The sequence below is a fragment of the Carassius carassius genome, chromosome 48 (genome assembly GCF_963082965.1).
Source record: "Carassius carassius chromosome 48, fCarCar2.1, whole genome shotgun sequence".
In the NCBI taxonomy this organism is placed as follows: domain Eukaryota; kingdom Metazoa; phylum Chordata; class Actinopteri; order Cypriniformes; family Cyprinidae; genus Carassius; species Carassius carassius.
Genome location: NC_081802.1, coordinates 21,015,498 through 21,040,571, shown reverse-complemented (window position 1 = coordinate 21,040,571; position 25,074 = coordinate 21,015,498). Strand labels below are relative to the sequence as shown.

General features: G+C 42.6%; 1 protein-coding gene across 1 annotated transcript in view; it reads right to left on the bottom strand.

Moving 5' to 3' along the window:
- The window catches only part of LOC132131594 (kinesin light chain 1-like), a 30,285-nt gene extending 15,527 nt beyond the window's left edge, over nt 1-14,758 (bottom strand). The window contains exons 1-3 of the mRNA XM_059543657.1: nt 14,598-14,758; nt 6,253-6,514; nt 5,902-6,132 (exon numbers count right to left, since the gene is read on the bottom strand). Of these exons, the coding sequence (XP_059399640.1) occupies nt 5,902-6,132; nt 6,253-6,492 (471 nt within the window). The 5' untranslated portion in view covers nt 6,493-6,514; nt 14,598-14,758. The remainder of the gene's footprint in view (nt 1-5,901; nt 6,133-6,252; nt 6,515-14,597) is intronic.
- Between the last annotated feature and the right edge of the window lie 10,316 nt (nt 14,759-25,074).

Below are 25,074 nucleotides of genomic sequence, written 5' to 3'. Positions count from 1 at the left end.
TAAAATGAATACAAGATCAAAACAGATCAAGGGATATGCTGGGGTTATTTTAGTTATCTAAAACTAAAACTATAAACTTTAAATTAAATAATAAACTATTACAAAAATAAAGTATTAGAATTTTTTTTTTTAAACTGAAATAAAAATGATTAAAAATGATATAGACATATTGTAAAAGAAAACAAAAATCTTAAAAACACAACAACTGTTACGGATCACTCAGAGACAGAGGAGTAACAGATGAAAGATGTTCTTTATTGAATGGACACAAGCAGAGGAGCGGGAAGTGAGGAGTGGATGGGTGTTGGGATCCGTGCCGGGAACGAGGGGACCACACACGCGCACCGTGGGGTTTTAGGAGGATCTTGGAGGTAATCCTTGGAGAGAAGATGGAAGAAGAGTCTTTGGAGGTTATCCTTGGAGAGAAGGTAAAGAGGAGTTAGTCCTAATAGTTAGCGCAGGAATGATCTTGTCGCGAACGTGACCGGACAATGACTGGGTGCGTGTGTGTGGCTTTTGAGGTGCTGTGGTGGATGATAGGTGATGCGGATCAGGTGGTGATGATTAGTTTTCAGGTGAGGGTGTGCGCCGTGATTGTGTGGAGGTGGAACCTGGCGTGTTTGTGACAGTACCCCCCTCCCCAGGGCCCGCTCCTGAGGGCCGAGGACCCCGACGTCGTGGTGGGCGCCAGGTTCTGTGGAGGGAAGAACAGAGGGATGGTGAGGTTTCAGGAGTTATTATTTTTATTTTATATCTCCTGAAAAGCACTTTGGTTCACTTTGAGTGTTGTAAAGGGCTGTATAAATAAAGGTTGATTGATTGATGATTGATTGATTGAATGGGCCAATGAATCTGGGACTAAGCTTGCGGCAGGGTAGACGCAGGCGGATGTCCCGGGTAGACAACCAGACCCTCTGACCAGGTTGGTACTGGGGAGCCTCGGAACGGCGAAGGTCGCCTGCCGTCCTGCTTCTACGGAGCGCCCGTTGTAGTTGGTGACGGGCCGCGTCCCAGACCCTCTCGCTCTCCCGGAACCAATAGTCGACCGCGGAACGTCAGAGGGCTCTCCAGACCAGGGAAACAGGGGTGGCTGGTAGCCGAGTACGCACTGGAAGGGTGTGAGTCCGGTGGTGGATTGACGGAGGGAGTTCTGTGCGTACTCGGCCCACCCCAGGAATTGGTTCCAGGAGTTCTGGTGGCCGTGACAGAAGGTACGGAGGAAGCGTCCAATCTCCTGGACCTTCCTTTCCGTCTGCCCGTTGGACTGCGGGTGGTAGCCGGAGGACAGGCTGATGGACACACCTAGGAGGGAGTGAAATGCTTTCCATACCCGGGAGATGAATTGGGGGCCCCGATCCGACACTATGTCCTCTGGAATGCCGCAGTACCTGAAGACATGGTTAAACATCAGTTCTGCCGTTTCCATGGCAGTGGGGAGACCCATCAGAGGAAGAAGACGACATGCTTTAGAAAATCTATCCACAACAATCAGAATACATGTGTTATTATCAGAGGGAGGAAGGTCGGTCATGAAATCCACTCCCAGGTGTGACCACGGGCGGTTGGGGACGGGCAGAGGATGGAGTTTGCCAGATGGTAAATGGCGAGGACTCTTGGACATGGCGCAGCTGTTACATCCACTCACATACCTTCTGACATCCGAGGCCATGTTGGGCCACCAGAAGCGTTCCCGTAGCAACGAGAGGGTTTCATTGACCCCGGGTGACCAGTGCCAAGTGATGTATGGGTGGCGTGGATTAGAGGAGTGCGACGTGTCCTAGGGATGTACTGGTGTCCTGGTGGGCAACCCGGCGGAGCGTTGGTAGGAGTTTCGGCTGGAGGTAGGGTTTGGGCAGACCAAGTGATAGGGGCAACTATAACTTTGTCTGGGAGGATGGGTTCGGGGTTCTCAGACCTCTCCTCGGGTGAGTAACATCTGGACAGAGCATCGGCCTTAACATTCTTTGCCCCATGGCGGTAAGTGATGGAGAACTGGAAGCGGGTGAAGAATAGCGCCCAGAGGACTTGTCTGGGGTTGAGTCTCTTGGCTGCCCTAAGGTATTCCAGGTTTTTATGGTCAGTGAGAACTTGAAAGGGGTGTTTGGCTCCCTCCAGCCAATGTCTCCACTCCTCCAGGGCAAGCTTGATAGCAAGTAGCTCCCTGTTGCCAATGTCGTAGTTTACCTCTGCCGGGTTGAGCTTCCTGGAGAAGAAGGCACATGGATGGAGGCGGCTGGGCGTCCCCTGCTGCTGAGACAGGACCGCACCCACTCCGGTGGTAGAGGCGTCCACCTCCAAGACGAATGGTAAATCAGGGTTAGGATGCACGAGGAGTGGGGCGGTCGTAAAGGCCAGCTTCAGGGCCTGGAAGGCTTCGGTGGCGGCTGGAGTCCATGACAGGGACTTGGGCTTCTGACGAAGGAGGTTGGTTAGAGGACTGGTGATGGTACTAAAGTTCTGAATGAATCGTCTGTAGAAGTTTGCGAAGCCAAGGAATCGCTGTAGTTCCTTGATGGTGGTAGGAATGGGCCAATCCCGGACGGCGCTTACCTTCCCCTCGTCCATCCGGATGCCACTGCGGTCGATGGTATAGCCATGGAACTGCACTGAGGGCTGATGGAATGAGCACGTCTCTGCCTTTAGGTAGAGCTGGAAGTCCCTCAGGCGTTGCAAGACCTCCGCAACGTGGCGTCGATGTTCGGCCTGGCTCCGGGAATATATCAAGATGTCATCGATGTACACTAGGACGAATTGATGGAGGAAATCCCGGAGCACCTCATGCATGAAATCCTGGAATACGGAGGGGGCGTTTAATAGCCCATACGGCATCACGCAGTACTCGTAGTGGCCAGTAGGGGTGATGAAGGCGGTCTTCCACTCGTCCCCCTCGCGTATCCGGATGAGGTTATATGCGCTGCGGAGATCCAACTTGGAGAATACAGTGGCACCACGGAGATGTTCTAGGGCTGGTGGGACGAGGGGAAGAGGATAGCGAAACTTCTGAGTTATCTTGTTCAGGGCTCTTTAGTCGATACATGGCCGCAAACCTCCATCCTTCTTGGCCACGAATAAGAAACTCGAAGCAGCAGGGGAGGTAGATGGGCGGATGTATCCTTGAGCCAGCGCCTCCCTGATGTAATCCTCCATGGCCTTCTCCTCGGGAACGGATAGGGGTAAGATCCGTCCCCTAGGCACTGGTTCACCCGGCAGCAGATCTATAGCACAGTCCCATGGACGGTGTGGAGGCAGCTTGGAGGCCCGCTGCGGGCAGAAGACATCACTGAAGGGGGCGTAGCACTGGGGTATGGAGATGGACTGGTTGACGACAGGCCTTTCAATAGAGGTGGTGTAGACTGGTAGTGATTCGGAGGGACATTCCACGGGAACTGGACAGCCGGAGATACATGATTGAAAGCAGGCTTCCCCCACTTCAGGATTTCTCCGGTCTTCCAGGAGATCACCGGGTTATGCTGCTCTAACCACGGGCGCCCTAGGATGACGTCAGCGGTGGAATCCTCCAGAACCAGCAGATGAATGTCCTCATGGAGAAGGAGTCCAGTTTGGAGGGAGATTGGACCCACGCAGTGGCGTACATACTTCTTGCTTAACGGCTTGCCGGTGATGGTGTGGATTTGGTAAGCGGCCGGCGTGGCCGAGGTTGGGAGCCTGAGTTGACGGCAAAGGGCGCCGGAGATGAAGTTGCTGGCTGACCCAGAATCGAGGAGGGCGGAAACTGGAAGAGACACATCAGCCGCAGTAAGTGTCACAACAATGGTGAGTGGTTTCATTGAATATTGTGAAGGAAGGATGGCACTCACCACGGGACGAGGAGGACGAACGGGGCACCCAGCTATGGTATGCCCCGGGGCTGCACAGTACAGACAGAGATTCTGGGCCAGCCGTCTTTGACGCTCCGCCATAGTGAAGCGGTAGGAGTCCACGAGCATGGGCTCGCTGGCTGGTTCTGGGGAGCTGACGTTCTCTGGTCGGCAGAGCGGAGAGGAGGAATGCGCCTGGCCCTGGTGCTCTTCTAAGCACGACTGCATACGAGTGGCGAAGCGGATGGACAGCTGGATGAATCGCTCGAAGCCGATGGTATCCTCGTATGCAGCGAGATGCAACCGCACTCTGGGCTCCAATCCTTGGCGATAGGTAGTGAGAAGGGCCTGTTCGTTCCACCCACTAGAGGCCGCCAGAGTTCTGAACTGCAAGGCATAATCATTGACAGACATATTCCCTTGTTTCAAGCTGTATAATCTCTCACCTATTGAGGAGTCCCAGGCAGGTTTGCCGAAAACTTCCCGGAAGTGTTCGATGAAGCTAGAATATGACTGGGTTACAGGATTATTCTGGGTCCAGAGAGAGTCTGCCCATTGTAAAGCCTTGCCTTGTAACTGGGAGATAATGAAAGCTACCTTAGCTCGATCCGTTGGGTAAGAGAGCGGTTGCATCTCCAGGACCAGTGAACACTGAAGCAAGAATCCGCTGCATTCCTCCGCCAAACCAGAGTAGGGCGCTGGCCGTGCCATGGGACTGGCGTGCACGGCAGGTGAAGGAGGGATGATGGGATCCGCGGAAGTGCTCGCTGGTGGTGGTGATGCAGGTGCTGACATTAGTGTACGGCGGAGTGCATCTACTAATTCTTGGAAGGGATCCGTGAGTCTCATGCTTGTGTCTCTCGGTGCTGGTCCGGTCATCTGTTACGGATCACTCAGAGACAGAGGAGTAACAGATGAAAGATGTTCTTTATTGAATGGACACAAGCAGAGGAGCGGGAAGTGAGGAGTGGATGGGTGTTGGGATCCGTGCCGGGAACGAGGGGACCACACACGCGCACCGTGGGGTTTTAGGAGGATCTTGGAGGTAATCCTTGGAGAGAAGATGGAAGAAGAGTCTTCGGAGGTTATCCTTGGAGAGAAGGTAAAGAGGAGTTAGTCCTAATAGTTAGCGCAGGAATGATCTTGTCGCGAACGTGACCGGACAATGACTGGGTGCGTGTGTGTGGCTTTTGAGGTGCTGTGGTGGATGATAGGTGATGCGGATCAGGTGGTGATGATTAGTATTCAGGTGAGGGTGTGCGCCGTGATTGTGTGGAGGTGGAACCTGGCGTGTTAGTGGCAACAACATTACTAAAACAAACTAAACTGAATATAAAAACAGACAATAATAGATAAATAGATCAATCAATCATTCAAAAAATTTATTGGGATATACATCTCAGCATATTTTTCAAATATATTTTCCTAAAATTCTAGAATATAAGTTAAATATTTGGTATATTTGGTATAATAGTAATAACAATAATATTAGGAAAAAATATCAACTTTGTTTGAATGGACAGACACAATATGAATAACAAATAATGACACCAGTGTTATTTAAGTATTATTTATATACTGTTGTCATATGTATTAATATTTAAATTAGCTTACAGTTGAAAATTTTGTTTTCATTTAAATTATAGTTTAGGTTTTAGAAATGTTGTTGTGTGCTTTTGTCTATAGAGTTTTTTTTTCATTATTTATTTATTTATATTTGGCTTTAATTTATTTTTATTTAAATTTTAGTTTAAGTAATTTTAGTACCTCAAATTAAAATGAATTCCATTTAGTTGCCAAGGGAACATTACTTATTTTGGCTTTTCTTCTAATGTTTATGTTTTATTTTATTTCATTTATTAAGTGAAATTTTATTTTTAATAGTTTTAGGTTTAATAAACAATAAAAACTCAGAATAGCACTGGAGGTCGAATCTGGCACATTAACTTTCTTACGGTAGTGTCAAGTTCTTTACATATATTATTTCCTACAATATATATATATATATATAAAAGAAATCAGGGGAACATGACGTTATTGTGGTGTCTGTGCCAATATGATGCTCCACCCCACTGAGACTCACCTCTGGTGAGACCCCATCATCATATTTCTTGAGCTGGTTCATGAACTCCAGATGTTTCTTCTCCTCCTCCAGCTGTGCGACGCTCTGTTCGCTCTTCTGGAGCTTCTGCTGGGTGTTGGCTAGCTCATCTCTCAGCCACTGGTTCTCCTGACAGAGCCGTCGCACCTGAGCGCGCAGCTTCTGCTTCTCTGACTCCACTGCGTTCAGGTGGTTGGACAGGGCCATCATCACCTGATATGTAATATAAGTGTGTAATATTTTTACATTATTAAGTAGTTCAGAAATGGATGCTAACAAAAGACCTTCTGCAAATTCAGTGGTATTCACCATATCCATTCACTCAACCCTCACCTGCGCTTCACCCAGGCCCAGCTCAATCATCTCCACAGACTTGCGCAGCAGGCTGGACTTCTCATGAACCAAACTGGCCTCCTCATCTTTCTTTAAACACTGGATGGTCTCCACCAGACTCTGCAGGATGGAGTTGTGCTCACTTTTGAGAGCTTCCAGACCCTGAATCACCAGTTTTGTGCTGGAGATGATCTCCTCCTGCGTCAGTTTCTCCTCATGGGGGTAAACCATGGTGGACATGCTGTGATGGAGGTCAGGAGACCTGTGAAGGAAAAGGGATCACCAGGGTTGAGGGTTTTGAATGATATGAGAATTATTTCAATTATATCTGATCATTCTCTATTTTTTTGTACACTTTAAATTGCAATGTATTGTCAAATATGTTAATCCAGTAATATAATTGAATACAAAAAGTGAAGGATATCTTTTTCAAATACATTTAATCAGACACTACAGTACTATGTGGTCAAGTTAACAAAACATTAACTTATAACTCACAAAAAGAATATATATATATATATATATATATATATATATATATATATATATATATATATATATAAATTAGACATTTTATATAAACTTTAAATACTACTGTGGAACGCAGACATCACAACATTATAATATGTATCAAGAAAAATTAATATTAAAATTTAGATGTGTTAAAGATGAAACTTCAATAACAGTGTTATTACATTATTAGTGTTTTTAGAGTAAATATTTGTTACATATTGTGGTTAATGTAGAAACCATCGATAAGGAATAGTAAGGAAAGTGCTCAGGAAACAGGAACAACTTAGGAAACCACAGTCTACAAATGAGAATGGACAGAGACTAAAGGAGGACCGAGTGCTTATAAACATGAACCAAACAAAGGTAACTAATTAGATAATTGAGGTGACTAAACAAGGGAATGAACTCATGAATAAAGAGCAGCTGATTGAAACAAAACATAATGCAACAGAAAACAGAGCATACATGTTAATGTAGATCTCCCTCCCAGAAGGTGTAACCTTGCTCCGTACAATAGTACAATTGAGGAAGGAGGGCGAGGAGCTCGAGAGGGAAAAGCAACACCATGTCTATTAGACAAGTTCATGGGGGAGAAGAGGGTGGGAGGAGCCAGGAGTAGCCAGATGTTGAACCAGAGGCCAGCCAGGATGAGGCCCCAAGGTGGAGTCAAAGGCAGGAGGAGCCATGGTGCAGACAACTTGATGGAAGGAACCTTGGGGACGAGTAAAGCCTGGAACACACCAAGCCGACGCCGACGAACTAGCGCTGATGAAAGCCAACTGTGTTGTCGCCTCGCGTCGGGGGAAAAAGCTGCACTTGAACACATGAGAGAACTACTGCCGACTGTTAGGTAGAATGCGCGTTCTGTGCCTGCGTGTAAATGAGACAACTGTCTATTTCTGCAGATATATTCGTCTATATTCGTCATTCAAAAAGGGAAACTGACGCTGCCGGCTGAAGTTATACAAACCGTAAACAAAGCAGTGCGTGCTTACTGTTTTGAATATTAATCCTGCTAAACACTTTCTTTATTCCACTCCTCTCGTGTTAATATTGAAATATTCGCCAAGGAACAATCAGGTAAGATGACATATCATCAGAACAGCCTCTATCTGTACCGTTTTGACTCGCATTTGACTTACATTTGACTCACTGTTTTGCTATTATTCTCGTCCACTGAATCGTTCACTAAGCTGAACAGCCAATCAGAGTTCCCTCTTTCACTGACGGCCCGACACCGATTCAACATGTCGAATCGGCAGAAGAAAAGCCGACGAGGACCAATTTCAGCCGATGGTACGGAACACACTGAGGAAACTTAGTCGGCCGACACACAAAAACTGCCCGACGGCCGACCGTCGGCTTGGTGTGTTCCAGGCTTAAAGGAGACAGAGTTGCTGGCAAAGGAACAGGCGAAGCCGAGCAGACATGGATCCAGTGTGACACCACAGGCCTTGAGGCTCATGAGACCAAGGTGGAGGCAGGGATATGAAGACAACGGTGGAGCAAGAGCAATGGAAGACAACTGCGGAGTCGAAGGGAAGGACAATCCCGATGAAGCCAGAGGGATTGAGGGACAAGGTGAAGTCTGAGGAGTGGAATCCCATGGCAGAGGCAGGTCAATGAAAGACCAAGGCAGTGCTGGAGGAATGAGGGAGCCCAGCCACCCCATTGGGATGATGGGCTATGATGGAAATTAAAACATGGACCCAAGGCTGAGCCGATTGATCGGAGGGCTGAGGTGGAGTTTAAGGCTCAGTGGCTGGAGATGAAGACAGGGGATCCTCGCACCAAGGTGAAGATGGAGACTGGAAAGCCTGAAACGATTAAGAGTGCCTGGATGGCACTGACAGAGGGACAGGAACCAGCGGAGACAGGGCCAAGGAACTGGATGGTTTTAGGAGAGGAGGCAGGAGAGGGAGGCCAGGATGGAATACTGGAGAACAGAAGCTGGGTGGAACCACTGGAGACTCAGGAGATGTAGGAGACTTTAGACTCGACGGATCCACTGGAGACTCAGGAGATGTAAGAGACTTCAGACTCGACAGAACCAGTGGAGACTCAGGAAATGTAGGAGACTTCAGACTCGACAGAACCGGTGGAGACTCAGGAGATGTAGGAGACTTCAGACTCAATGGAACCGGTGAAGACTCAGGAGATGTAGGAGACTCAAGACTCAACGGAACCGGTGGAGACTCAGGAGATGTAGGAGACTTCAGACTCGACGGAACCGGTGGAGACTCAAGAGATGTAGGAGACTTCAGATTCAATGAAACCAGTGGAGACTCAGGAGATGTAGGAGACTTTAGACTCGACGGATCCACTGGAGACTCAGGAGATGTAAGAGACTTCAGACTCGACAGAACCACTGGCGACTCAGGAGCTCAGGAGATGTAGGAGACTCAAGACTCAATGGAACCGGTGGAGACTCAGGAGATGTAGGAGACTTCAGACTCGACGGAACCGGTGGAGACTCAGGAGATGTAGGAGACTCAAGACTCAACGGAACCGGTGGTGACTCAGGAGATGTAGGAGACTTCAGACTCGACGGAACCGGTGGAGACTCAGGAGATGTAGGAGACTTCAGATTCAATGAAACCAGTGGAGACTCAGGAGATGTAGGAGACTTTAGACTCGACGGATCCACTGGAGACTCAGGAGATGTAAGAGACTTCAGACTCGACAGAACCACTGGCGACTCAGGAGCTCAGGAGATGTAGGAGACTCAAGACTCAATGGAACCGGTGGAGACTCAGGAGATGTAGGAGACTTCAGACTCGACGGAACCAGTGGAGACTCAGGAGATGTAGGAGACTTCAGACTCGACAGAACCGGTGGAGACTCAGGAGATGTAGGAGACTTCAGACTCAATGGAACCGGTGGAGACTCAGGAGATGTAGGAGACTTCAGACTCGACGGAAACGGTGGAGACTCAGGCGATGTAGGAGACTTCAGACTCAACGGAACCGGTGGAGTCTCAGGAGATGTAGGAGACTCAAGACTCAACGGAACCGGTGGAGACTCAGGAGATGTAGGAGACTTCAGACTCGACGGAACCAGTGGAGACTCAGGGGATGTAGGAGACTCAAGACTCAACGGAACCGGTGGAGACTCAGGAGATTTAGGAGACTTCAGACTCGACGGAACAGGTGGAGACTCAGGAGATGTAGGAGACTTCAGACTCAACGGAACCGGTGGAGACTCAGGAGATGTAGGACACTTCAGACTCGACGGAACCGGTGGAGACTCAGGAGATGTAGGAGACTTCAGACTCAAGGGAATCGGTGGAGACTCAGGAGATGTAGGAGACTCAAGACTCAACGGAACCGGTGGAGACTCAGGAGATGTAGGAGACTTCAGACTCAACGGAACCGGTGGATACTCAGGAGATGTAGGAGACTTCAGACTCAACGTAACCGGTGGAGACTCAGGAGATGTAGGAGACTCAAGACTCAACGGAATCGGTGGAGACTCAGGAGATGTAGGAGACTTCAGACTCGACGGAACCGGTGGAGACTCAGGAGATGTAGGAGACTTCAGACTCGACGGAACCGGTGGAGACTCAGGAGAAGTAGGAGACTTTTGTGACATCTTACATTTGTGAATCAATCTTAAACAGCATGTTAAATAAATGTAAGAAGGGAACCATAAAATTATCAATCACAATTACTTGTTGTATGCTATAATTTAACAAAAATTCATGATTGTGGCAATACCTATTTGGATCCCTTAACTGACCAGAGTTGTCACAACATTAGCTAAAGGTCTAAGTTTTAAAATCTGCTCAGTGTAAAGGTTTCAACATCAGTCTTAAGCTGTAATACCCGTCCATTCAGTCTCCAGTAGGTCATGTGATCCCGCTCAAACAACAAAGCCAATCACATGATGAATAATAGTCCTTTCTGTCTCATAATGACCATTTATTAAAATATAACCTTGAATAAATGTTCTATAATGCATCAACAGGGTTTAATACAAAGGTGTGATGAAATCACACACAATATATGAAGAATATATTCATGTCATTGTTTAATGTGACTATGCCTTTTACCTGTTAATTCCCACAATGAAAATAATTTACTTACAAGTTAAACGTTGCTCTGCTGCTAGTCCTCTATTAATAATTAACCAGGAAGGAACAACTAAGACAAGCCACAGCTGTCAGAAATGAAAATTCCCCCGTTGAGGCCTTTTAAGTAACATTAAAGGAATCGTTCACCCAAAAAATGAAAATCTGCTGAAAATGTTCTCACTCTCAGGTCATCCGAGATATAGATGAGTTTGTTTCTTCATCAGACTTGGAGAAATCTAGCATTACATCACTTGCTCACCAGTGGATCCTCTGCAGTGAATGGGTGCCGTCAGAAGGAGAGTCCAAAACATCACAATAATCCACAAACACACAGCTTTTGGTTTCTCAAGACATTAACTAATGGACTAGAGTGGTTTGGATAAGGTGTGGATTATTTTGATGTTTTATCTACACTGGTGAGCAAGTGATGCAATACTAAATTTATCCAAATATGATGAATAAACTCATCTATATCTAAACTCATCTATACATTTTCAGCACATTTTCATTTTTGGGTGAACTACTGAGGTGAACAGTTTGAAAACTTAAGGCTGGAAAACAAAACATGACTTTTGCCCAGATTTTGGCCTCAGTACAGTCCATGTTATAGTTGCTGAAAGTCATAGTCAGTCAGTAGATTTTGGACAGTTAAAAAATCTAGTAGTCTTCGATGTTCACAGCCCATCATTTTTTAGCTTCAGACTATAATTTCATCCAGTCGGAGGAGTTTTTCTCTGTACTGTTTACAAAGTTGGCATGTGCCTAGGTTTTAAAATCTGTTCAAAGTGAATGTATTCCAGGCAGCCTCTAGTGAACGAACTGCTCATCCCTCTTTAACATCCATGGCAACAAAGACACAGAGCACAAATACTGAGTCAGTGATGCCATCTGAGTGATGAAAAACACAAGGTGGATGTGCAGTTATAAAAATTGAACTTTTAATCCAGTTATGCCAGCATGGCTGTGCTATTAGTGTCAGTTTAGTATTATGTTATAATGACCAACAGTTATGAGAAATGCTCCTTGTTTTCAGTATGATAAACATTGCAGGTTAAAAATGAGAAAATTAAGATGCATTGTGACACTTTTAATTTCACAGTCCTCATTATCATAATGCAAAAAATCCCATTACGGTCATCAAAAAATAATCCTCTCATAATTATTGTTTATTACATAATGTCATTGAATGCTCTACATTTATGCTGATTTAATGGTAATCATCTGTCTGACATTTAGGAAAATTAAAAAAAATCTGATACATTACAGTAATGATAATGTGAAAACTGTAACAAATAGATTTTCTTTACTTATAATATATAATACAGTTATATCTTTTTTTCCTATTGATTTTGGGGTAAAATATGACCAGGATGTGTTTCACAGAGATAATGAATGACACATGTAGACCTCATTTGACAGAAACAGACTCCTCTTTTGCATCTTTCCAGGTGTCCAAGTCTGACTTCAATAACGGGCTAGAGCTATCATGTCAAGTCAAGTCAAGTTACCTTTATTTATATAGCGCTTTAAACAAAATACATTGCATGTGATTGATGGCCTCTAATGCATTGCACAGGCAAGCCCTTACATGAACGCTTCAAATGTATCTGGGTTGATGACAAATAAAAATGTAATGTAAAACATATGTACATGTTGTATTCATATTGGTCTTATACAGTTTGAAAACACTTTTTATTTGGACTATTTTCAACAAAAGTTTACATTTAAATTCCCTACAACTCGAATCTATGTGAGTGTGCACATCAAATTTTTAAATCATGATTATCATTACATTTTGGGGAGTTGCACCACATGACATTTTATCACGTGAACTAACCTTGCCTTGTCATAAAACAGTCACATTCTTAAGAGACCTGCTGATCTTGACACAAAGTTTCAGGTGGGTGGTCTGTCTCTATGATATCATTTCCTGTTTTATGCTTTCTCTGCATGTCTCTGCATGCTGGTTGCACCACATTACCTCAATCACACTACCGTGAATAGGCAGACAATCATATTTCAAATATTATAATAGGCCGTTTTGCTGAAATATTTTGTTGAAGAAAATAATTATTAAAACAAACTACTTTTCTTTTTCAGTTTTTTTTTTATTTTTGTAAAAGGTCTTTTTTCTTCATTATGATATCAGGGCACTTTGGACTTCCAAAAAAATAATTAAAATGAATTGTAATTTAGAAATAAGTCTTAAAACATGATCAACACAGAAATAGTCGTAGAGGTAAAATGAAGTAATTCTACACTAAAATTCAAATAGTGTAGTATTTATTTTCAGCAAGTAAAACATTGAATTAAATGCAAAATTTTAAAGTAAGATTTCTTTGCATTTTTATTGAAGTTCATTTTACAAATAAATAAATAAACATTTTAAATACATTTATGAATGCATATGAATAAGCATTAACTGGTAAATAAATAAATGTGTAGTTCAGAGTTTGATGGTTCTTGGTTCATTTTGTTTATTATGAGTGAAGTTCGGTAATTATGTGTGCTGATATTGCTCAACCTTTGTCTGCTGAGCTGTTGTACTTCTCACCAGGTAGAAGAGTTAAAAAAGTTTTTTTGACTTGCGCAGTCAAAACACTGATCAACCAACCCTGGCAACAATTCACTGCGCACCAGCACTGAGTTTTTTCTTCAGAATAACTCAAACTGAGCATCATCAGATCAGTCAGACTCTAGACTGCACATCCAATCATTGCGAACTTCAGCCCTGTCTTTTGTGAATGGCAGTGAGCGTGTGATATTGATGTGATGGGTGGCTGCATTATTGACATGAAGTGTTTGCTGAAGTGAGGAGTGGCCGTGTCTACAGATAAACCCTCTAAACCTCGTCCTCCTGATGTATAAAAGTGCCAGCAAGGGTGCGAGATACATGACAGCCTGAGATTTACTCAAAATATAGTATTCTTTGAAATTTTGTTAAATTTATTGTAATATGATATGTCTTGTTTTTAATGTGTCATTTTGTAATCTGTGTGTGTTTTCTGTATGCTTCTGTATGTTGGTTGCACCGCACTACAGTTTCCCACAAATAAATAACAGTATTACTGAGTCAGGTTAAATCATAGTCCTTATATGTGTATTTAATTATTATTATTATTATGTTTTTGTATAAAACTAATTAATACAGCCGTTTCCACATAAAGCACAATTGCAGAACATGTCAAAACATTAAAAGCTGCAGACAATGATGTGTTTGCATGATGATCTAACAGCCATTACGTGAACAGGGTGTTGTCAGAGACAGTAAACATTACATCTGCTGGACTTTACTGAGTGTTTATGATTATGATAGTATGTATAGGATGTTGTTAGCCAGAGCAGGCATTAGATCTGCTGTGATACTGTATTCCAGGTGTTTATACTGTATAGGAGTGTGAGGATGGGCTGTTGTCCTGAAATGATGCATAACTGATGATGCATGTGAGACACAGTCCACAGATCACTGTACCATCATCTGAGTTTATGACCCATTGTCCAAAAAAACACAACCCAATTCTGCACACTCATCACACAACACACAATATATACTAACACTGCCACAGAAACAGGTAAAACCGCGGTTAAAACATCCCTAGAGCCATTGCTTACTACATACCACACACGCACACACATAAGTGTAAACCTACTAAACATTACTGTATAAATGCAATGATTACCGGAGAGCATGAACACTATGTAACGTTACATATCGACATTACAGATACTCTCTGATGCTCATTAACATATCATAACATACCTTTTACGATCACTTCTGCGTCCACTGCACTAATCTACGACAGCATATTAAATCAAGGCCTAACTACTAGAATATACATCCCAGATCCAGAAGCGGACAGGGAGAGGTCAGCAGCACCGAGAACCGAACCGGACACCGGCACTGCGCTCTCTCTGCGGCTGCGCTCAGCCAGTCCTACTATGGTGAAGGCACGGCTCATTAATATTAATTATGTAACGTGACGGCCTTTACTGATTGGCTGAAAAGCAGTAAGTGGGTGGCACTTCGACGAATGGAGGCGGTAAAAAGCTGACGAAATAACCTACAGACTTGGTTATGAATATTAATGATATACGGTTAACAAGCCAAGTCAAACGTCACATAATAAAAATTCATAAGAATAGGCCTTAAGAATAAAAAAAACTGATAATTTACAGATTAATTTAAGGCAAGTGTCTCATAAATCATGTCAGCATGGAGCTGGAATTAGACTTAGTTTAGTTTACAATGTAGATGTGTAATTGCATTTGTCTCTTGCTCCTGCCATTATTACTTCACATTGTTAATACTGTTACTTTCTGGGTTTGAAATTATAAACTGAAAGTTATTTAAATAATCCATAAAAGAATAAAACGCTCACCATAATAATGTTTATATTGTGACGGATGACGTCAGATCACAGTTTACTTTGATTTTACTGCCATCTGTTGGCAGAACACAGAAGTGCACGTGACCTAGAAGCTGATCATGCAAATATGACAGGTGACATGGCAGTTATGTGCATCAGTTTTGAAATATAATTTCAGTGATACATTTTTATTATTAGCCATTTTTATAATAAATGATAAAACTCAAGATAATTATTTAATTATTCGGAATTGTTTATAAGATGCAGCTAGAATTGTAACACAATATAATTGGTCTTTCATATACTCCAAACATCTGTAAAGGACTAAACTATCAGGTCTTAACAGTGAGGATGAGCTCAGCTTTAACAGCAATACAAGATGATAAATGATCAAAGAAGATTTTTTTTTTTTGAATGGTTGTCAATGGAGGTAATACGCTGAATAAACAACTTTTGCTTATAATAGCTTATAAATAGCTTATAATGTAATGAATCTACATCCTGTTTGCTAGTCTTCAACATGTTTTACCCTAAACAATATATACATATATATATATATATCAGTATCAGAATCAGAATGAGCTTTTATTGCCAGGTATGTTTACACATACGAGGAATTTGTTTTCGTGACAGAAGCTCCGCAGTACAACAGAATGACAGCGACAGAACATAAAACACATAATAAAAGAATATAAAAATACAAAAAATACAAATAAGTAGACAAGGAATGACAATATACAATTGACAATTGTAGGCAGGTATATTACAAAAATGCAGTTATGTATGTACATGTATATTATGTGCAAAATTTAAGTGTATACTAAGTATGTGTGTTAGATAAATTAAGTGTATGTGTATATAAATATAAAGTGTAGTGTGTTCAGTGTGTTCAGTGTGTATCAGCTGTTCATAAGATGGATTGCCTGAGGGAAGAAACTGTTCCTGTGTCTGGTCGTTCTGGTGCTCAGTGCTCTGTAGCGTCGACCAGATGGCAACAGTTCAAAGAGGGAGTGTGCTGGGTGTGAGGGGTCCAGAGTGATTTTAACAGCCCTTTTGCTCACTCTAGATAAGTACAGTTCTTGAATAGATGGGAGGGTTGTACCGATAATTCGCTCAGCAGTCCGGACTACCCTCTGTAGTCTTCTGAGGTCCGATTTAGAAGCTGAGCTGAACCAGACAGTTACTGAAGTGCAGAGGATGGATTCGATGATGGTGGAGTAGAACTGTTTCAGCAGATCCTGTGGCAGGTTAAACTTCCTCAGCTGGTGAAGGAAGTACAACCTCTGCTGGGCCTTTTTCACAATGGAGTCAATGTGAATGTCCCACTTCAGGTCCTGAGAGATGGTGGTGCCCAGGAACCTGAATGACTCCACTGCAGTCACAGTGCTGTTCATGATGGTGAGTGGGGGGAGTGCAGGGGGGTTTCTCCTGAAGTCCACAGTCATCTCCACTATTTTGAGCGTGTTAAGCTCCAGGTTGTTGAGAGTGCACCAGACAGCCAGCTCTTTAACCTCCTGTCTGTAAGCAGACTCGTCACCGTCCTGAATGAGGCCGATGAGTGTGGTGTCATCTGCAAACTTCAGGAGCTTGACAGAGGGGTCCTTAGATGTGCAGTCATTAGTGTACAAGGAGAAGAGCAGTGGGGAGAGAACACAGCCCTGGGGAGCTCCGGTGCTGATTGTACGGGTGCTGGATGTGTATTTTCCCAGCCTCACTAGCTGCTGCCTGTCTGTCAGGAAGCTGTTGATCCACTGACAGACGGAGGTGGGCACGGAGAGCTGAGTTAGTTTGGGCAGGAGGAGGTTTGGGATGATCGTGTTAAAGGCCGAGCTGAAGTCCACAAACAGGATCCTCACATAAGTCCCCAGTCTGTCTAGGTGTTGCAGAACATAATGCAGTCCAATGTTTACTGCATCGTCCACAGACCTGTTTGCTCTGTAGGCAAACTGAAGAGGATCCAGCAAGGGTCCAGTGATGTCCTTCAGGTGGGCCAGCACCAGTTTTTCAAATGACTTCATGACTACAGACGTTAGAGCCACAGGCCTGTAGTCATTTAGTCCTGTAATTTTGGATTTCTTTGGGATGGGGATGATGGTGGAGCGTTTGAAGCATGAAGGGACTTCGCACAGCTCCAGCGATCTGTTGAAGATCTTTGTGAAGATGGGGGCCAGCTGGTCAGCACAGGATTTCAGACAGGCTGGTGTAACGCAATCTGGGCCTGGTGCTTTTTTCCTTTTCTGCTTCCGGAAGACCTGGCGCACCGCATTCTCGCTGATCTGTATTGCAGGTGTGGGGGAGAGGGGGGATGCAGGAGGTGTGAATGGTGAGAGCGCTTGATTGGAGAGGTGATCAGGATGGGTTGCAGGAGTTGTTATTGGTGTGAACGGTATATATGTATATATATATACAGTGTTGGGGAGTAACTAGTTACATGTAACGGCGTTATGTAATTTAATTACAAAATAAATGTAACAGTAATCAGTTACATTTACTAAGAAAAAATGAGTAATTAAATTACAGTTACTTATGAAAATTGTAACGATTACAAAGAGGATTACATTTGAATATTTACACACATCCACATACAGCTTATTTCTTTCCCAAATTGCACTAAGACATATGGCCCATAATCTCCGAGACGCAGAAAACACATTCGAATCCAGTCATAAAAATTGAATTCAGCCTATAACGCGGACGCAATATGCCACATTTTGGATGAATAAATCAAAAGTAGGTCAGTACACTTGAATCAAAACCCGATATGGACTGATGTCTGTGAATATTAAGCCGCAAAAAGACTGAATATGAATCCTGCACGTTCTGCGTGTCTGTGGAAATCAGGCGCTGACTGGACATTGGGAGAACCGGGACTTTTCCCGGTGGCCTGGCAGACGATTTGGCCTTCTACTTTAATATTGTTATTGTATAATTGCAGGCCGAATATACTAAAGCGATTATTTCCGAATCCGCCATACGATAATTAAATCTCTAATAAATCATGAATCGGTTAGTCGTGACTGGCAATGGTTGGGCTCGCGCGCTCTCCGCGCCTCCGCCGAACGGTTTGGATCAGACTCCGAGTAATCAATGCGAGAGAGAGAGACCGGAGTGAGATGTGTAAGCGCACAGCTGGAGCAGAGAAGCGACACTTCTGTTCAGGTTTCAGGTGCAGGTCAGTTTCATCTGTAAATATGCTAATGTAGTTTTGTCTTTGTTTACTTGGTCAAGCAGCAGCAGCACATTGCTCGCAATCACTCAAAATACTGTATAAACGACGTCATTATCTTTTGTAATGTTACAGTAGTAAGTTAGCAGACAAATCATCATATTTTATCATAGGTTTAGGGGGAGCTAGTGGATACAAAAACACAACCCTTAGGAAAATTAATATAGCCTTTGGTATGGCACTAACCATGGTTTAACTATGGAATTTGTAGTAAAAATAAATACAAGTGGTAATTCATTTGCCAAAAAAACAAAATTGCACTTACAAAACATGGTAAAAGTCAAATAAAAATCTTCAGTATTAAAGTCATGAGAGAGATGGATGGATAATGGAAGTGACGGGGCAGTTCAGGAGAGAACTCTTAATTAGGTTGCAAGTCCCCCAACCTAAGGATTCAAATCTTTTTCATGTCAGGTCCATACACAAAATAGTGTTGTCCATGTTTCAGAATGGGTTGTGGGTGTATGAGTGTGAGATTTCCCAGCCTATTTTTTTTCCCAGTCCGCCCCTCATGGAAATTAATCTCTAGAACAGTCACTTCATGAGCATTTTTTACTTATTTTGAGAAACTATCATCATATCATATACAAAGAGACAGCAGTGTTTCAGAAAGACACCAATGTTTCAGGAGTTTAGTAAACAAAATAGGACACATGCTTATTAGATAACCGTATTTGAGTTGATGTATATGCTTTTATTTTTTTTATTAACTATTTTTCCCCAAACCATTGTTAGATGCAGTTAGATGCCTGTAGTTATGCAAAGATTTGGTTTCAAAAACAGTATCTATAAACTATTTCTTTTGATTTTAAATCTGCTTTGAACTTCAGATCAATCTCTAAGTAAAAGGCAGTACTAAAGTCTGATTGTGTGGTGGATGTGTTCAAATGTGATCATCTTAATTCAGGTGATGAAGGATGGTGAAAGTCTGACAGTATTGAGCACTACTGTAAGGTTAAACCTGCATGGTGTAAAATGGTTGAAGATGATTAACAGTTGCAAATTAACATTCATTAGAAATTTATAAAAGTAATCAAAATGTACTCAAAAGTAATTAGTTACATTACTTTATTAAAGTAATTAAAAAAGTTACACTACTATTACATTTTAAATAGGGTAACTTGTAATCTGTAACCTATTACATTTCCAAAGTAACCTTCCCAACACTGTATATATATATATGTATATATATATATATATATATATATAAATATACAGTACAGACCAAAAGTTTGGACACACCTTCTCATTCAAAGAGTTTTCTTTATTTTCATGACTATGAAAATTGTAGAGTCACACTGAAGGCATCAAGGGCTATTTGAGCAAGAAGGAGAGTGATGGGGTGCTGCGCCAGATGACCTGGCCTCCACAGTCACCGGACCTGAACCCAATCGAGATGGTTTAGGGGTGAGCTGGACTGCAGACAGAAGGCAAAAGGGCCAACAAGTGCTAAGCATCTCTCGGGGAACTCCTTCAAGACTGTTGGAAGACCATTTCAGGTGACTACCTCTTGAAGCTCATCAAGAGAATGCCAAGAGTGTGCAAAGCAGTAATCAAAGAAAAAGGTGGCTACTTTGAAGAACCTACAATATGACATATTTTCAGTTGTTTCACACTTTTTTGTTATGTATATAATTCCATATACAATTCCACATGTGTTAATTCATAGTTTTGACACACCTTTTCATTAAAAGAGTTTTCTTTATTTTCATGACTATGAAAATTGTAGATTCACACTGAAGGCATCAAAACTTCCTGTTGGCCTTCTGTAGCTAATCGTAGCTCCGTGTAGCTGTTTTTATTTTATTTTTTCTCTATAATCTCTATCTTACTGTAACTCTATGTTTTTTAAAGTGGTAAAATATTACTTAATTCACACCATATTTCTGATATTATCGATCAATCTTATCAGATTAATTTTGATCGTTCACTTTTATTTTATATCCGTGAGTGCAGTACACCTGCAAAGCGTTAGCACTGGTTAGCTTGACAATAGCGTTTACATTCGAACCTATCGCTGTTTTCTTTTCTCCTCTCCTCTCTCTTGCTCCAGTTTTTCACAAGTTCATCAAACAACCGCAGTAAGAATATTTTATCAAACACGGTGAGTAATGGCTTCTCCTGTTATTGTTATTTGCACCTCTTGCCACATGTACAGTTTATCTATCTCTGTCGCAGATGAGGGATTCACATGTGATAAATGCAGGGAAATAGTCAGGCTGAGAGAAGATTTCAGAATTAGAGACACGCATCCAAACTTTAATTGAGGACAGTAAGAATGTTAGGGCTCTAGATACGGCTTTGGATGCGTCTAACTCAGGGATTCCTGTACATTGTTCGGTTCCGGAAACAGAGCCCCTGCAGCAGGGCAACTGGGTGACGGTGAGGCAGCGTAGTCGTGGGTCAAAACACCGCTCTTCTGTTCCGATCAAAACATTAAACAGGTTCTCCCCACTCAGTGATGCACCCACTGAGAAACCTGATGAAAGTGCTCTAGTTATTGGTGATTCTATTGTACGGAACGTGAATATAGAGACACCAGCCACCATAGTCAAATGTTTACCGGGAGCAAGAGCGCCTGACATCTTGGCAAATTTAAAAGTGCTGGCTAATGCTAAACGTAAATACAGTAAGATTGTTATTCATGCCAGTGCTAATGATGTTCGACTTCGCCAGTCGGAGATCACTAAAAATAACATTAAAGAGGTGTGTGAACTTGCAAGCACGATGTCAGACACTGTAATATGCTCTGGTCCCCTCCCTGCTTACCGTGGTGATGAGATGCATAGCAGATTGTCATCACTCAATGGCTGGATGTCTAAGTGGTGCCCACAGAATAACATAGGTTTCATAGACAATTGGACGAGCTTTTGGGGCAGACCTGACCTGTTGAAAAGAGATGGTCTTCATCCCTCCTGGGGTGGCGCCACTCTTCTCTCTAGAAATGTGGCAAATAGTCTTAGAGTTTATACTTGACTAACTGGGGCCCAGGTCAGGAAGCAGACAGACTGGCTAAACCGACCGTCTGCTAGCTGCCTCCCATCACAGAGGTCAGCTAATTCTCAGCACATAGAGACTCTTTCACCTAGATATCACACTATACAGACTGTGTCTGTTCCCCGAACTAGAAAAAAAAAAAATGTCCAAACCAAGTTAAGATTAACAATTTAATTGAGGTTCAACAAATAAAAAACAGAAGCAATATGGATAAACAAATGATAAAGCTTGGCTTATTGAATATCAGATCCCTTTCTACGAAAACACTTTTTGTAAATAATATGATCACTGATCATAATATAGATGTACTCTGTTTGACAGAAACCTGGCTAAAACCTGATGATTACATTATTTTAAATGAGTCCACCGCCCAAGATTACTGTTATAAACATGAGCCGCGTCTAAAAGGCAAAGGGGGAGGTGTTGCTTCAATTTATAACAACGTTTTCAGGATTTCTCAGAGGGTAGGCTTCAAGTATAACTCGTTTGAAGTAATGGTGTTTCATATAACATTATCCAGAGAAACAAATGTTAATGATAAATCCCCTGTTATGTTTGTACTGGCTACTGTATACAGGCCACCAGGGCACCATACAGACTTTATTAAAGAGTTTGGTGATTTTAATATCTATGTTGATAGGGAAGTCGTGGCCTAATGGTTAGAGAGTCGGACTCCCAATCGAAAGGTTGTGAGTTCGCGCCTCGGGCCGGCAGGAATTGTGGGTGGGGGGAGTGCATGTACAGTTCTCTCTCCACCTTCAATACCACGACTTAGGTGCCCTTGAGCAAGGCATTGAACCCCCAACTGCTCCCCGGGCGCCGCAGCATAAATGGCTGCCCACTGCTCCGGGTGTGTGTTCACAGTGTGTGTGTGTTATCACTGCACTGTGTGTATGCACTTTGGATGGGTTAAAAGCAGAGCACGAATTCTGAGTATGGGTCACCATACTTGGCTGAATGTCACTTCACTTTCACTAATGAAAAAGATGCATTGGGATCAGCATTTATAGACATTCTGAACTCTTGGTGTTAGACAACACGTTTCATTGTCGGAATCATACTCTAGATTTAATACTGTCACATGGAATTGATGTTGATAGTGTTGAAATTATTCGGCCAAGTGATGATATCTCAGATCATTATTTAGTTCTGTGCACACTTCATATAGCCAAAATTGTAAATTCTACTTCTTGATACAAGTATGGAAGAACCATCCCTTCTACCAAAAAAGACTGCTTTTTAAGTTATCTTCCTGATGTATCCAAATTCCTTAGCATATCCAAAACCTCAGAACAACTTGATGATGTAACAGAAACTATGAACTCTCTCTTTTTTAGCACTTTAAATAAAGTTGCTTCTTTACGCTTAAGGAAGGTTAAGGAAAACAGTTTGACACCATGGTATAATGAGCATACTCGCACCCTAAAGAGAGCAGCCCGAAAAATGGAGCGCAGCTGGAGGAAAACCAAACTAGAGGTATTTCGTATTGCTTGGCGGGAAAGTAACCTATCCTACAGAAAAGCATTAAAAACTGCTAGATCCGATTACTTTTCTTCTCTTTTAGAAGAAAACAAACATAACCCCAGGTATTTATTCAATACAGTGGCTAAATTAATGAAAAATAAACCCTCAACAAGTGTTGACATTTCCCAACACCACAGCAGTAATGACTTTATGAACTACTTTACTTCTAAAATCGATACTATTAGAGATAAAATTGCAACCATTCAGCTGTCAGCTACAGTAACACATCAGACAGTGCACTATAGACCCCCTGAGGAACAGTTCCACTCATTCTCTACTATAGGAGAGGAAGAATTGTATAACTTGTTAATTCATTTAAACAAACAACATGTATGTTAGACCCTACACCATCTAAGCTCCTAAAAGAGGTGCTTCCAGACTATTCTTCTGACTATTATTAATTCCTCATTGTCATTAGGATATGTCCACAAAACCTTCAAACTGGCTGTTATTAAGCCTCTCATCAAAAAACCACAACTTGGCCCCAAAGAACTAGTTAATTATAGACCAATCTCGAATTTCCCTTTTCTGTCCAAGATACTAGAAATCCTCACAATTATATTCATTCTTAGAGAAAAATGGTATATGTGAGGATTTCCAGTCAGGATTTAGACCGTATCATAGTACTGAGACTGATCTTCTTAGAGTTACAAATGATCTGCTCTTATCATCTGATCGTGGGTGTATCTCTCTATTAGTTTTATTGGATCTTAGTGCTGCGTTTGACACAATTGACCACAACATTCTTTTGCATAGACTTGAACACTTTGTTGGCATCAGTGGAAGTGCATTAGCATGGTTTAAATCGTACTTATATGACCGCCATCAGTTCGTAGCAGTGAATGAAGATGTATCATATCGATCACAAGTGCAGTATGGAGTACCTCAAGGCTCAGTACTAGGGCCGCTACTATTCACGCTTTATATGTTACCCTTGGGAGATATCATCAGGAAACATGAAAGTGAAGTGACATTCGGCCAAGTATGGTGACCCATACTCAGAATTTGTGCTCTGCATTTAACCCATCCAAAGTGCACACACACAGAGCAGTGAACACACACACACACACTGTGGACACACACCCGGAGCAGTGGGCAGCCATTTATGCTGCGGCGCCCGGGGAGCAGTTGGGGGTTCGGTGCCTTGCTCAAGGGCACCTAAGTCGTGGTATTGAGGGTGGAGAGAGAACTGTACATGCACTCCCCCCACCCACAATTCCTGCCGGCCCGGGACTCGAACTCACAACCTTTCGATTGGGAGTCCAATTCTCTAACCACCAGGCCACGACTTCCCTCTAGTGGTGTTAGCTTTCACTGTTATGCTGATGATACTCAGCTCTATATTTCTTTGCGCCCCGGTGAAACACACCAATTTGAAAAACTAATGGAATGCATAGTCAATATAAAAAACTGGATGACGAGTAATTTCTTACTGCTAAATTCTGAAAAAACAGAGGTGTTAATTATAGGACCTAAAAACTCAGCTTGTAATAACCTAGAACACTGTCTAAGACTTGATGGTTCCTCTGTCAATTCCTCGTCATCAGTTAGGAACCTAGGTGTGCTATTTGATCGCAATCTTTCCTTAGAAAGCCACGTTTCTAGCATTTGTAAAACTGCATTTTTCCATCTCAAAAATATATCTAAATTACGGCCTATGCTCTCAATGTCAAATGCAGAAATGTTAATCCATACATTTATGACCTCAAGGTTAGATTATTGTAATGCTTTATAGGGTGGTTGTTCTGCATGCTTAATAAACAAACTACAGCTAGTCCAAAATGCAGCAGCAAGAGTTCTTACTAGAACCAGGAAGTATGGCCATATTAGTGTCCTGTCAACACTGCACTGGCTCCCTATCAAACATTGTATAGATTTTAAAATATTGCTTATTACTTATAAAGCCCTGAATGGTTTAGCACCTCAGTATTTGAATGAGCTCCTTTTACATTATAATCCTCTACGTCCGCTACGTTCTCAAAACAATTTGATAATACCTAGAATATCAAAATCAACTGCGGGTGGCAGATCCTTTTCCTATTTGGCGCCTAAACTCTGGAATAACCTACCTAACATTGTTCGGGAGGCAGACACACTCTTGCAGTTTAAATCTAGATTAAAGA